Consider the following 14,594-nt stretch of genomic DNA (forward strand, 5'->3'; position numbering starts at 1 on the left):
ATGGGCGTGGCTACGTGTTAGGCACCTTCTTACAGAATCACTGCTCTTAGGCATGCTTAAGCACTCACATGGGCGCTTAACCTTTAGTTGTGCCTAGAGTTGGCCTATTTAATGGGCGCCTCCAAAATAGGTACCTCTCAGCGTGATTCATTAAACAGCACCCAATTTTACTTGAATCATGATGAACATTGCCTGTATAATAATGATATAATAACTTTATTCTTCTATACCTCTGTACAATATATCACCCTCTGATTTCCGTCCACTCTGTTGTTCACGTTGTTTGCTCCCTTAAAATTCATACATTGCTCACTTCACTATGAGGAAGCAAAAGAGTATCTGTCATTGGATCAATTTTAGAATCCCTGCTTATTTTTACAGAGATTTTAAAGAACCTCATTCCTTTATTTGCATCATACGTAACAGACTCCACGTTGCTATCAACATTTTAGCAATAATTACATCAGGTGGTGCAGACTTCCTTTTGGATACACTTCACATTGAATCACTTTATGCTAATACATCCCAGAAAGCAGCTATATCAATCATTAGGACAGTTTTTAGACCCATTTGAAAGTATCAAAGATTTTATTTGTGAACTCATTGAAATGGCTCTAACAAAGAATTATTTTAGATTTCAGGATATATAGTGTCAGTAAGCAAAAGGCACTGGAGTGGGACCACAATGATATTTAAATTCTATGTTACCAATTCTGAAGACATATTCCTGGTTAATCAGTCATATCCATAGAATATCACATTACAGACAAGAGTGGAGGAGTGAAGTAGTGGTTAGAGCTGTTGCCTCAACATCTTGAGGTTGTGAGTTTAATCCCAACCTGCTCCTTATAACTCTGAGCAAGTCACTTCATCCCTCCACTGCCCTGGGTACCAGAATTAGATTGTGAGCCTGCCAGGACAAATAAGAAAATTATTTAAGAGTGTTTGCTATTCAGTATATTGTAAACCAAATTGGATGAATCTATTCATGAAAAATGTGGTTAATAAATAAATATATAAATGATGTGTGTGACACTGAGCTCAGAGCTTTTTTTTATATTCCAGTCACTGTGATTAAAATAATCCAGGTATTCTGTGACAGCATCTGGATAGGAACTACCACTAAATAGGTTTTAGCATCAGCACTGGGGCTATCCATATATTTAGCCGCTATCTGGAAAGTCAATGTATATACATTTGGACTGTGTATCCTCCTCAGCTCTGCAAGTGGCTCCAAAATGGTCATAGGCAGCTGATATCCACAAAAAATTATCCATCTAGGGAAGCACCAACATAATCTGGTATTCAGGATATCTACTAGTACTTTTTGTTACTTAGCGCTACTAGACATATGTGGTGATGGTACAAAAGTGCACGAGACAAACGTGCGCCGACATTTGAGAGTGGACAATTGAGCGCAAGACTTCAGTGTGCCACTCAAAAAGTTGATTTTAATGTGCTCTGATGGAGTGTGTGGGGGGAACACCCCTACTTTACTTATTAATGTTTGTGCTGCCGTGTTGGGGATGTGTGGGGGTGTAGCCCCCACATTATATAGAAAACTTAACTTTTTAACTATTTTTTAGGGAAAAGTTAAGTTTTCTGTATAATGGGGGGGTTGCCCCCCAAACCACCCCCAACAGCAGTGCCAACACTATTAAGTAAAGTGGGGTTTCCCCACACACCCCCACCGGAGCCCTTTAAAATCAGCTTTTAGAGCGGCACGCTAAAGTCTTGCGCTCAATTGTCCACTCTCAAATGTCGGCGCATGTTTCTCTCACGTGCTTATGACTGTGAACCGACATATGTAGTGCTGTACATACTGTAGTATATGAAGGGTACTTTCTTTGTCCATAATGGGCTCACAATATAAAATGATTGGCCAATGGAGGATGAAGTGACTTGAACAGGCTCACAAGGAGCTGCAGCAGGAATCAAACCTAACCATTAGTCAACTCCTCCATGAATGACATTGAATGCAAAACTATCCCTAGCACTGTTTCTTATCAATTATCAAACAAACATAGATTAATTGTGGATATTCTGAAATCCTGACAGACTAGGTGTGGACCAGAAGTTCAAATTTTCAACATTTCTATTTAAACTGAGGATTACATATTTAGTAATCCTATATCAACAGAGTTCTCCACTGAACATCAGAAATAAAGATCAAATGATAATGTATCTGTTTATCGGTGTCATGTCATGGCTTTGAATATTTTATCCAATTGTTTTTATTAGATAATTTCTGTTGTTCTTATCAGGTCTCAGCAGAATAATGTAGCATTTAGGGAGAAAGATACAACCCAACAGTCTAGCGTATGAGGCCTGAATAGCAAATATTTCTACTGACACCATGTACTTGCCCTTGGAGCTCAAGTATGTTGGGAGAAGGAGATCCAGACGTTGCAGAAGACCAGCATGCTGAAGGTAATATACTTGGCCTCATTGAAACTATCAGGTAGATTTCTTACTAGGAAAGCTACAATGAAGCTGACACCAGCCAGAAATCCCAGATAACCCAGAACACAATAAAATGCAATGACAGATCCATCATTACATTCAATTAATATTTTTCCTGTTTCTAAGTGCATGTTAGAATAGGGGTATGGAAGAGCAGTGAACAACCAGGAAAGACACAGAATAGTTTAAAGAAGGGAACAGGAAACGACTATAGAAAGTGAGACCCTGGAACCCATCCATTTCCGGAGCTTGCTTCCTGGCTTGGTGGCATAAAAGGCCATTACCACAGTGATGGTTTTTGAAAGGATGGAGGACAGAGATATGGTGAAAGTGATCCCAAAAGCAGTCTGTCTGAGAATACAGGTCACCTCATTTAGATATCCCATGAATATTAATGAGCAGAGAAAGCATAGCATGAGGGAGATAAGGAGAATATAACTGAAGTTTCTGTTGTTAGCTTTCACTATGGGAGTGTCTTTGTAATAAATAAAGATTCCCAGGATGAAAACAGTGAACAGAATGAAAAAAGTAGTGATGGAAGTCAATGCAATCCCCAAAGGTTCTTCATAGAACAGGAAGGTTATCATTTTTGGGATGTAGGAATCTCTTTTTTGATTGGGCCATTGGTCTTCTGGGCACTTCCAACAAGTGTCTCCATCTAAGAATGAAGAATATTTTCTAAGTATTTCATAAATAGCATCAGTAATAAACCCCTCTGAGAGGTTTGATACTTTCATTAACTGGAGTTATCATAATAAAAAAAGAAAAACAAATTACAAAAAGCTGCTATGGGACCTAAACCAACAACATCTGGATCTAATGCTTATAGTTGACAACTTTAAACATTAGGCTGTTCATAAAGATTGAGAACTATGCGGCAAATTATATAAATTGAGTCCTGATTTTAGGTAGGGGTAAGCATCCTACTTCTATCTAACCAGCCAATCAAGATGCATGGTTTCTAAAACAAAACACTGAGGCAGGCCATCTTTTTAATTTTTTTATGAATTGTATTTTATCTTTTTTTTCCCTTACCCTCTCTCTCATATTTTGTTTTGTTAAATTGTATTAATGTTTGGTTCAATTAATGTGATTTTTTATTTTTACCCTATTATAGCTATATTTACCCTATTATATTTATATTTATAGCTATGTATAAATCACATTGAAATTGGATTTTGCAATCAAATGTTTAAATAAACTTGAAACTTGAAATATATGTCATGGGTTCAGGGAGACATGTCAGGACAATTAAGCTCACCCAAGGCTGGATTTAGGTGTGATTTCACCTGGAAGTGGCCATGGATGAGTTTAAGCAGCCCTAGTCATTTCCCTAAGGCTATGTTAGATGCCTGAAATGTAGGTCAGCAACATGTTTGCCTACATTTTAATTAGACTTGGCAACTGAGATGATTGTGGCAAGGACATCTCCCTGCCAAAATCAGCTGAGCAGTCATGGCAGGAGCCACCCCACAAAGTTGGTTGACAGGATGGATGCAGTGAAAAAACAATATACAATTTGATGAGAGTTATCCCCTAATAGGCAAAGACAAAGAATTCCAGGTTGCAGCATCCACAAAGAAAAATACAGTGTAATATGTGCATTTTAGCTGGGCAGAATGAGGACTAGGTAGGGCCTGTTAATGGTCATTAAGAGTTCATTCTGATGAGTATGGTAAAGTAATTGTTGATAAGCATTGGAAACTACAAGAGAAAGCTCCCAATGGCAGTTGGTCATGGGCCATTCCATGTCAAATGGTCCAGAGCTCCCCATATGACTATCTCAGAAATTGATTAATTATTTCATGGGGGTATGTTGGTTCATCTAATACAGATATCTGTAGTTTTGGGGCATGATCTCAACTATGTCCTGATTTAAGGGCCCTTTTATTTGGGCCAACTTTTTAAGTAATAAACCCAAACTGAAACTGCAGAACAATTTAGAAGGTACAGAAATTTATTCAATAAAAATCATTAAAACATGTATAAACAGCATAAATAAAATAATTGCATCTAAAAATTGGTCTTTGTTCTCTTATGTACCAGACCCAAGATGATCCGTGTTTCGAAAAACACTTCTTCCTCAGGGGTCCAGGATAATCAGTACATAGAGTATCAAAAAGCCAAATGGATAAAAACAAACAAAAACTTGAATGAAACACTGGACCCCTGAGGAATAATTTTTTTTTTTTTTTTTTTTTAACATGGATCATGTTGGGTCTGGTACATAAGAGAACAAAGACTGGTATTTGTATACAATTATTTTATTTATGCTGTTCATACATGTTTTTATGATTTTATTGAATAAATTCCTGTACCTTGTATATTGTTCTGCAATTTCATTTTGTTTTTTTGCTTCTGCATCTTCATTGCAGTTTCTGTTGATTGTATTTTGTTTGGCCACTTTTTTGTATCCATGGAAGATGTCGAGTGGGAACCCTCCTTGAAATTGGGCCAGTTGACATTGAATTGTCTGCATGTAAAAGGCCCTATTCTCTAACAATGAGCCTAAATTTAAAGTATGCCTCTGCCCTGTCCATGCCCCTCCACTGGCAAAGCCCCCTTATGAGTTACGCACATGACAATTTAAGCACACAGATTCTATATATAGTTCCAATCCAAAATATGTACCCAACTAAATCAGTTAACAAGCAAATTTTAGAACCCCTCCTTATTTTTACAGAGATTTTAAAGAACCCTCATTCCTTTATATGCATCATACGTAACAGACTCCACGTTGCTATCAACATTTTAGAAATAATTACATCAGGTGGGGCAGACTTTCATTTGGATACATTTTATATTGAATCACTTTGGGCTCCTTTTACTAAGATGCACTAGCGTTTTTAGCACACACATAAGCATGGTAGCCGAAAAACTACTGCCTGCTTAAAAGGAGGCCGCAGCGGCTAGCGCGCATGGCATTTTAGCAGCGCTCTTCCACGCATTAAGGCCCTAATGCACCTTTGTAAAAAGAGCCCTTTATGCTAATACCGTATTTTCTCGCATATAACGCGCGCATTATATGTGGTTTTTACGTACCGCGCATACCCTTGCACGTTATACGCGTGAGCGCGTTGTACAAAATTTTTTTTACATAGTTCCCCCCCGACATCCGATTCACCCCCCACCCCGCAGGACCGCTCGTACCCCCACCCCGAAGGACCGCTCGCATGCACCCGCACCCCCACCCCGAAGGACCGCTCGCACACCCACAGCCTTCCGACCCCCCCCATCATGTAGAAGCTCCTACCGGAGTCCTGCTGCTTCCTCTTGGCGGTCCTGACACCCGACACGATCGGGGCAAGAGGGAGCTCAAGCCCTCTTGCCCCAGCCAACCGTGGCACCCTCAACACGATCGGGGCAAGAGGGAGCTCAAGCCCTCTTGCCCCCCGACTCCCCGACATGATCGGGGCAAAAGTGAGCCCAAGCCCTCTTGCCCCGCTGACTCCCCAACTCCCTGACAATATCGGGCCAGGAGGGAACCCAAGTCCTCCTGACCCTGGCGACCCCCCCCACTAGTTGTTCGGGCCAGGAGGGAGCCCAAATCCTCCTGGCCACGGCGACCCCCTACCCCCACCCCGCACTACATTACGGGCAGGAGGGATCCCAGGCCCTCCTGCCCTCGACATAAACCCCCTCCCCCCAATGACTGCCCCCCCAAGAACCTCCGACCGCCCCCCCAGCCGACCCGCGACCCCCCTGGCCGACCCCCACGACACCCCACCCCCCTTCCCCGTACCTTAGTGTAGTTGGCCGGACAGATGGGAGCCAAACCCGCCTGTCCGGCAGGCAGCCAACAACAGAATAAGGCCGGATTGGCCCATCCGTCCCAAAGCTCCGCCTACTGGTGGGGCCTAAGGCGCCTGGGCCAATCAGAATAGGACCGGGAGCCTTAGGTCCCTCCTGGGGGCGGGGCCTTGGGCACACGGTCAGGTTGGGCCCATGTGCCTCAGGCCCCGCCCCCAGGAGGGACCTAAGGCTCCCGGGCCTATTCTGATTGGCCCAGGCGCCTTAGGCCCCACCAGTAGGCGAGCTTTGGGATGGATGGGCCAATCCAGCCTCATTCCGTCGTTGGCTGCCTGCCAGACAAGCGGGTTTGGCTCCCGTCTTTCCGGCCAACTATACAAAGGTACGGGGAAGGGGGGTGGGGGTGTCGTGGGGGTCGCGGGTCATCTGGGGGGGAGGTCGGGGGTTCTTGGGGGGAGCGGTCGTTGGGGGGGAGGGGGGTTTACGGAGAGGGCAGGAGGGCCTGGGATCCCTCCTGCCCGTAATGTAGTGCGGGGTGGGGGTAGGGGGTCGCTGTGGCCAGGAGGACTTGGGCTCCCTCCTGGCCCGATATTGTCGGGGAGTTGGGGAGTCGGCGGGGCAAGAGGGCTTGGGCTCCCTTTTGCCCCGATCGTGTCGGGGAGTCGGGGGGGCAAGAGGGCTTGAGCTCTCTCTTGCCCCGATCGTGTCGGGGGTGCCGCGGTTGGCTGGGGCAAGAGGGCTTGTGCTCCCTCTTGCCCCGATCGTGTCGGGGGTGCCGCGGTTGGCTGGGGTAAGAGGGCTTGAGCTCCCTCTTGCCCCGATCGTGTCGGGGGTGCCGCGATTGGCTGGGGTAAGAGGGCTTGAGCTCCCTTTTGCCCCGATCATGTTGGGGGTGCCACGGTTGGCTGGGGTAAGAGGGCTTGAGCTCCCTCTTGCCCCGATCATGTTGGAGGTGCCATGGATGGCTGGGGCAAGAGGACTTGAGCTCCCACTTGCCCCGATCGTGTCGGGGAGTCGGGACCGCCAAGACCTAGACTTAGCTATACTGCAAGTATAACCAAAATTTTAATGAGACTGCCTAGGCGGAACTTATACACAGTGACTTAGGCCATCTAAAAACAGGTCTAAGTGGCAAAAAGGTATCTAAAGTGACCATATTACCACTGTAGATACAAAGTACAGACCCCCCACACACTCCCTCAGTGATCACTGACACCCCCCCTCCACTGCTATAAATATCAGAATAAAAATATACACATCTGCCTCAGAACATCAGAACCTGGCATAGGAAAGTCTAGTAGAGCTGCACAGGGGTGGCTTAAGTGGTCTGAGGGGTGGGGTAGTGAACCATTGAGAGGAAGACCCAGGCCTATAAGCCAATCTAACTACTGCATTCATGGTGAAACATGTGCACCCATCAAAACCCCACAAAATCCTTTTGTACTGCCATATAGGTGGCACCTGCAGCCATAAGAGCTATTGGGGTGGTAGACAAGAGGGTATTAGTGGGCTTTGGGGGTGTTTTGGGGGAGCTCACTATGACCTTCAAGGAAGTTATGGTGAGATGTTTATGTGGCACCCTTTTTGTGAAGTTCACAGCAGTGCTTTGCGTGTCCAGTCCATCACTTTTTTGACTCTGCCCACATCCAAAAGGTCTTGTTCTAGGCGTTTTTGACTTGGACAAATTTAGGGATGAGAACGGGGTATAATGATAGATGACTTAGCGGGCTGGATGATCAAACGGCTGGTTGTACAAGTAGATGATTTAAAAAAAAAAAAATGGGGGGATGTATTTTTGGGGAATTGACTTTAGACATGTCCGACTTTGGGCAACTAGTGGACTTAGGCCCAAAACAGACTTAGATATGTTTTTTGTTTATACCCCTCCACGATTTCCACTTGGCCTACCCAGTGAGATTTAATTTAAAGAATAACACCTTGCTATTCATAGGAATAAATAAAAATATTCTAAGCTTTTTAAAATTTGTACGAGAAGTAAATCTTATTATGCTTCCTCATAGTTCATAAACTGAATGATGGTGGAATGGACTATGTCACTACTTGTACCCCCAAAGCATAAAAAAATTATGTATAGATAAAAAAAAATATTACCACAAGTTTCACTGTGACAATACTCACTTTGCCAGCAGTTATACAATTTACAACGCTTTGTATACCCTGGCACATGCACTGAAAGACTTGCTTTTCTCTGGCTCTAGAAATATCACCATGTGGAATAGAGAACAACAGAAATTATTAGATCATCTGCCATGGAAGGAAACATCATTTCATAAAGGAATGCTATATTCAGAAAGAGAATTGGTGACAATTGGCTACTGGTAGAGTGGAGGGTGACATTTAAATGTTGTATATGATCCACTGCATGCTTTATAGAGGTGGTCCATCTTATTTAAAAGATTTATAATGACTATAACACAGATAAAGTGAAAATCAAATGCCAAAAGGAAATACATTCTCACTCAAACGTTGCACTGTGAGGAAACAAAGCTACCACACAAGCCAGAAATGAACCCATAAGGGAGGAAAAAGCCTCAGAAACTGACCCTCCCACACCACAGCCATGGCTTAAGGTGTTCAGGCAAAACCTGATAGGCATAAAAAACCTCCCCTGGGAAAATAAAAAGCTCTGTGTGATGCAATAAATTTAATGTGGTCAAGACGGAATAAATATTAAACTTATCTTGACCACATTAAATTTATTGCACCGCATAGAGCTTTTTATTTTCCCAGGGGCAGTTTTTTATGCCTATGAGGTTTTGCCCGAACACCGTAAGCCATGGCTGTGGCAGTGGGAGGTTTAGTTTCTGAGCCTTTTACCTCCCTTATGGGTTTATTTCTGGCTTGTGCGGTAGCTTTGTTTCCTCACAGTGCAATGTTTATGTGAGTGTTTTTCTTTTTAAAGATTTATTATTACTACATGTGGTATCTAGACTTTTGCACTCATCTCAAAACAATTCTTCAGATTTTGAGCTGAATGAAATATTTGTATCTTTATAGAAATATGGGCATGGGCCCTAAATTGAGGAATAAATTCCTGTGAAATTCAATGGTCATCAACTCTCAAAGCATATGTGGAGAGGCATTTTCAATATGACATCCAAATATGAGGTTAGACATTTTACAAAATATGACCATTTTCAAAACAACAAATGACTTTTTGTTTCAAAAATGGCTGTTTCTCAGATGCGTTTGTCCTCAATGCATCTACTGTGTCTTTTTGAACCATTAAACAACACCACCCCAAAAAAATAAAACAACAACTAACAAAAGTCCAAAAGACAAATGCACAAAACAAAACATCGGAATGAAGGAGGGGCCAACATTTATAGTAGACAGGCCACGCAGACAATCCAAAAGAGCATTGGCGCACCCAAGAGGGCACTGCAGTGAACTTCACATAAAAAGACCCAGATACAAATTTATCCTCCCCACTTCCTTCCAACGTCTGCTCCCCCTGTCTCCAAACCCTATTGGACCCAAGTGTACACCAAACCAGGTTTATTAGTTATTTATTTATTGCCTATCAGTGGAGGTTATTAAAGCAGTTTTTACATTCCAATACTCAAGTGCTCTTCTTCCTTATTTGTCCCAGAGAGTTCACAATCTACCTAACATACTTGGGGCTATAGAGAGTTAAACAACTTGCAAAGGGTCACAAGGAACAGTTTTGGGTACTTGGTCACTCCTCCATTATGCCTGAAGGTGTCATAGTAGGCTTTGGGTGGTTGTGGAAGGAACATATATTCCACCATAACTGTAGCAGTTAGAGTGTGATAAGGGCCTGAGTCTCCATCTCTATAGTTCACTCTGCCAAATAGGCTACTCCAGGAACTTTCTTGCTGCTTTTTTAGGACTGGACATAATATACGAACATAAGAACATAAGAATTGCTGCCACTGGGTCAGACCAGTGGTCCATCGTGCCCATCAGTCCACTCACGCTGTGGCCCTCTGATCAAAGATCAGTACCCTGAGACTAGCCCAACCTGAGCACATTCCGGTTCAGCAGGAACTTGTCTAACTTTGTATTGAATCCCTGGAGGGTGTTTTCCCCTATGACAGACTCCAGGAGAGTGTTCAAGTTTTCTACCACTCTCTGGGTGAAAAAGAACTTCCTTACGTTTGTATAGAATCTATCCCCTTTCAATTTTAGAGAGTGCCCTCTCGTTTTCCTTACTTTGGAGAGGGTGAACAACCTGTCCTTATCAACTGAGTCTATTCCCTTCAGTACCTTGAATGTTTCGATCATGTCTCCTCTCAATCTCTTCTGTTTGAGAAAAAGCCCAGTTTCTCTAATCTTTCACTGTACAGTAACTCCTCCAGTCCCTTAACCATCTTACTTGCTCTTTTCTGGACTCTTTCGAGTAGTACCATGTCCTTCTTTATGAACGGTGACCAGTTCTGGATGCAGTACTCTAGGTGAGGGCGCACCATGGCCCGGTACAGCAGCATGATAACCTTTCATTCACATCTTGGGGGGTAAGGGGGAGGGTTCATTGACCATGGGAGGAATATGGTATATCATGCCTTTATCCCTCCAGTGGTCATCTGGTCAGTTTGGATACCTTTTTGGCACTTATTCATTATTAAAACAAGTCAAGTTAAACATTTGATTATTGCAGAAAAACATCCAACTCATAAGCCTGTCCTAGACCCGCCTGAACCACACTTTCAATATGCCCTGTTCAGATTTAAACACACTGCAGACAACCAGCTTAGAAATCCATCAAAAAAATACATTTGGAAATAGCAAATTGGAAGGTTTGGCAAGATAAACAGTTATCTGCCCCTTTATGCCATTTCTTAGAAGTTTGAAATTTTTCTAGTTCAATTGCCAGGCTCATTTAAAAAAATGAAAAACAAGAGCAACTAAAATGATAAAGAGGATGGAATGCCAGTGGTGTAATGAGGGTGAGAGGTGCCCAGAGCAGTGGTGCATCTCCACCACGCATATATCTGCCCCCCAATCTTTCCTGCCGTGTATGTCCTCTTCGTTCATGATCCCACCTGATGCACATGCCCCATTCCATTCCTTTGTACCTCTAGTTGAAGTTGTTGCCATGTCAGTCAACAACATGCTCCTCATGGCCCCATCGGCTCTCCCTCTGATATCACTTCCTATGCACAGCACCCAGAAGTGACATCAGTGGGAGAGCCGATGGGGTTGCGAAGAGCATGTTATTGACCACCATGAACTATAACTTCAACTAGAAGTATGAGGGAAGGGAGGGGAGGAATGGGAAGAGGTAGGGAAGAAAGGAAAATGATAACTGCTACCCCTACCATTATGGCACCCAGGGCAGACTGCCCACTTGCTCCCCTTACTACTCTACTATCAATAACTTCTTATATGATAGACTACTGGGCTAGATGGACCATTGGTCTGACCTAGTAAGGCTATTCTTATGTTCAACTTGGAAAAGAGATGACTGAGGGGGGTATGATTGAAGTTTACAAAATCCTGAATGGTTTGGAATAGGTAAAAGTAAAATGATATTTTATTCATTCAAAAAGTACAAAGACTAGAGGACACAATTAAATTGCATGGAAATACTTAAAAAAATAGGAGGAAATAATTTTTCCACTTATGAACAGTTAAGCTCTGGAAGTCATTGCCAGAGGATGTGGTAACAGTTGTTAGCATATTCTGGTTTTAAAAAGGATTAGACAAGTTCCTGGAGGGAAATTCTATGGTCTGCTATTGAAATAAACATGAGAGACTTCACTTCTTGCCCTGGAATCGGTAGAATGGAATGTTGCTACTATTTGGGTTTCTGCCACATGCTTGTGACCTGGATTGGCCACTGTTAGAAACAGGATACTGGGCTTTATGGAACCTTGGTCTGACCCAACATATCTATTCTTATGTTTTTAAGGAAGGTTGACATTTTTAAATTATTTTGAGAAGAATCTGCTTTCAGAAATATTCTTGCTCTTAATGATAAGTATTATTATTATTGTTCATTCTGTGTACTGAATAAATATTTTGATTATGATTTTGAATTATTATATAGTTTATGATGTATTCTTTCATATTGATATATTTGTTACATGTCATGCATCAAACTCTTTGGCAAAGCATGTCATTATATAAAGTAATGTAAAAGAAAACCATTAGTGGTTAATTCTATATGGGTGCTTTAGTTTAGCTAACATAAAGCCACATTGAAGGAATGTATTCTCTAACCAAATCCAGATGTCATTATAGAATGCTAGTGGAGTTACCCACACATATGGAGCCAGTGACCGGCACCTAAATTCAGGTGAATATAGCTTACTAGTATTTAAGCCCGTTACATTAATGGGTGCTAGAATATATGTCTGTCTGTCTTTCTTTATTTCTGTTTCTCTCCCTCCCACTGTCTTTCTTTCTGTCTGTCTCTCTCCCTGGCTCCCTTTGTCTGTCTGTCTTTTGTGTCTCTCCCTGCCCCTGTATCTTTCTTCTTTTCTTTCTGTCTCCCTCTCTCCCACTGTCTGTCTTTTCTTCTATCCCTCCCCCTCCATTTTTCTGTGCAGCAGCATTTCCCTCCCCCATCCCACTTCCCTGTGCAGCAGCAACAGCATTTCCGCCACCTCCGCGGTCTAGCCGGCTCACTTAGTCCCTTTCCGTACATAAAACCTTTTAACGTTTGTATTAGATTTTACTAGCCTTTTAAGACTACTTAAGTTATCGCTGTGTGCTTTTCTCTTAAAGTATGGGTGGCCAGGGGGCCTATCAGGATCCATCACATTTTGTTTTATGAGTGTGAGGGAAATATATGTTCCCCCTTTATATAGTTGTATGATTTAGCTATATAGCCCAATGATATATTTATAACTAGCATTTTTGCTGTTGGGGGCACTAAAATCTCTTATTGTATGTTTGTAGTGATTAACTTCGTGAAGAAGCCTGATACAATTTGTGACTCGGGCGAAACGGAGATCTTCCTTCAAGTTAAGTACCACTAGGTGTAATATTCCTACACTTTAATAACTTATTCACACATTCAGCATTGACAACATTATTCTTTATTACTCTTAACGAGTTAAAGAGATTAGTTGGTCAATGATAGTCTGCATTAAAGTCAGCCCTCAAGATTTGTTCTGAGGCTCAATTGCAGACGCTTGAGACCAATTATCTCTCCAGTGTATGAACTCTTCTACTCTGAAACAAAGGAGTTTTCTTTTGAGGGTATTTTGTATTTGATATACCACTTTTGGAAGGTGTTTTGGTTTTCCCATACACCTTATGACAAAGACCATGTACCATTTTAGTAGCTTTACTCTGGACTCCATCCTTTATTTAAGGTGTGGTTTCCAGAATTGTACACAATATTCTAAACTAGTCTTTAAGCCCGTTACATTAACAGGTGCTAGAATATATGTATGTCTGTCTTTCTTTCTTTCTGTCTCACTCCCTGCCCTTGTGTCTTTCTTCTTTTCTTTCTGTCTCCCTCCCTCCTATTATTTGTCTTTCTTTCTATTTGTCTCTCTTCCTGCACCGTATGCAGCATTTATCTCCCCTTGTCCACTTTCCTGTACAGTAGCCATATCAGCATTCCCTCCCCCTCCATTTCCCTGTGCATCAGCACTTCCCCCCTCCCTACTTCCCTGTGCAGTATTTTCCTCCCTCCCCATTTCCCTGTACAGCAGCTGCAGCAGCATTTCTTCCCCTGTCCATTTTCCTGTGCAGCAGTTTGTATTTTTTTTAGAATGCGAGAAGGGATGGTGTAGGCAAGGAATTAAGCGAGTGGAAAGTGAGGTTTGGATGGGATTGTCACACTGCAGTGGGAATGTCAGATGGGAGGTTCAACTGGGGTTCAGGTGTGTGGAGGAGGTTTGTGTGGTGTTGGGGGGGGGTGGCAACGACAAAATGGCTTTCTGTGAGAGAGGGGGGAGCATGAAGAGTATGGGAGCCTGCAAGACCGTACCTAACATTTTATGCGTGCATGTACACTTCTGTCTGCTTCCGATTTATGTTTCACGGAACATGCAGGTAAGAGTGCACATGCACGCTTAGCGTTTTATTATAGTAGATTGTGCTTGTTCAGCCATGGAGTGTAAAACTGTGTATATGTACTTAAGGGTTTTATCTAATATAATAAAATGCTAGGTCACGCATGCGCACTCAAAAGTCGTGTTCCCTGATCCGTCGCGGACATGAGAGTGCGCATGCGCGCCCCCGGCTCTCACTGTGCATGGTTCTGTTCCCCCCTCCCAGAGCAAAGCATGTTTGCTGTCTGGTCCCCAGCACACCCCTCCCCCAAAGCAGACCCCTTTCCATCTCCCCCTGGCCGGATTGAGTGGTTAGAGCTATAGCCTCAGCACCCTAAAGTTGTGGGTTCAAATCCCATGCTGGCCCTTGTGACCCTGGATAAGTCA

At 42.9% G+C, this 14,594-nt stretch overlaps 1 protein-coding gene across 1 annotated transcript in view; it reads left to right on the plus strand.

The window, feature by feature from the left end:
* The first annotated feature begins 2,381 nt into the window (after positions 1-2,381).
* The window catches only part of LOC117346230 (vomeronasal type-2 receptor 26-like), a 46,237-nt gene continuing 34,024 nt past the window's right edge, over positions 2,382-14,594 (plus strand). Inside the window, exon 1 of the mRNA XM_033915636.1 lies at positions 2,382-2,461. Within this exon, the coding sequence (XP_033771527.1) occupies positions 2,382-2,461 (80 nt within the window). The remainder of the gene's footprint in view (positions 2,462-14,594) is intronic.

Source organism: Geotrypetes seraphini, chromosome 12, assembly GCF_902459505.1.
Source record: "Geotrypetes seraphini chromosome 12, aGeoSer1.1, whole genome shotgun sequence".
Classification (NCBI taxonomy): domain Eukaryota; kingdom Metazoa; phylum Chordata; class Amphibia; order Gymnophiona; family Dermophiidae; genus Geotrypetes; species Geotrypetes seraphini.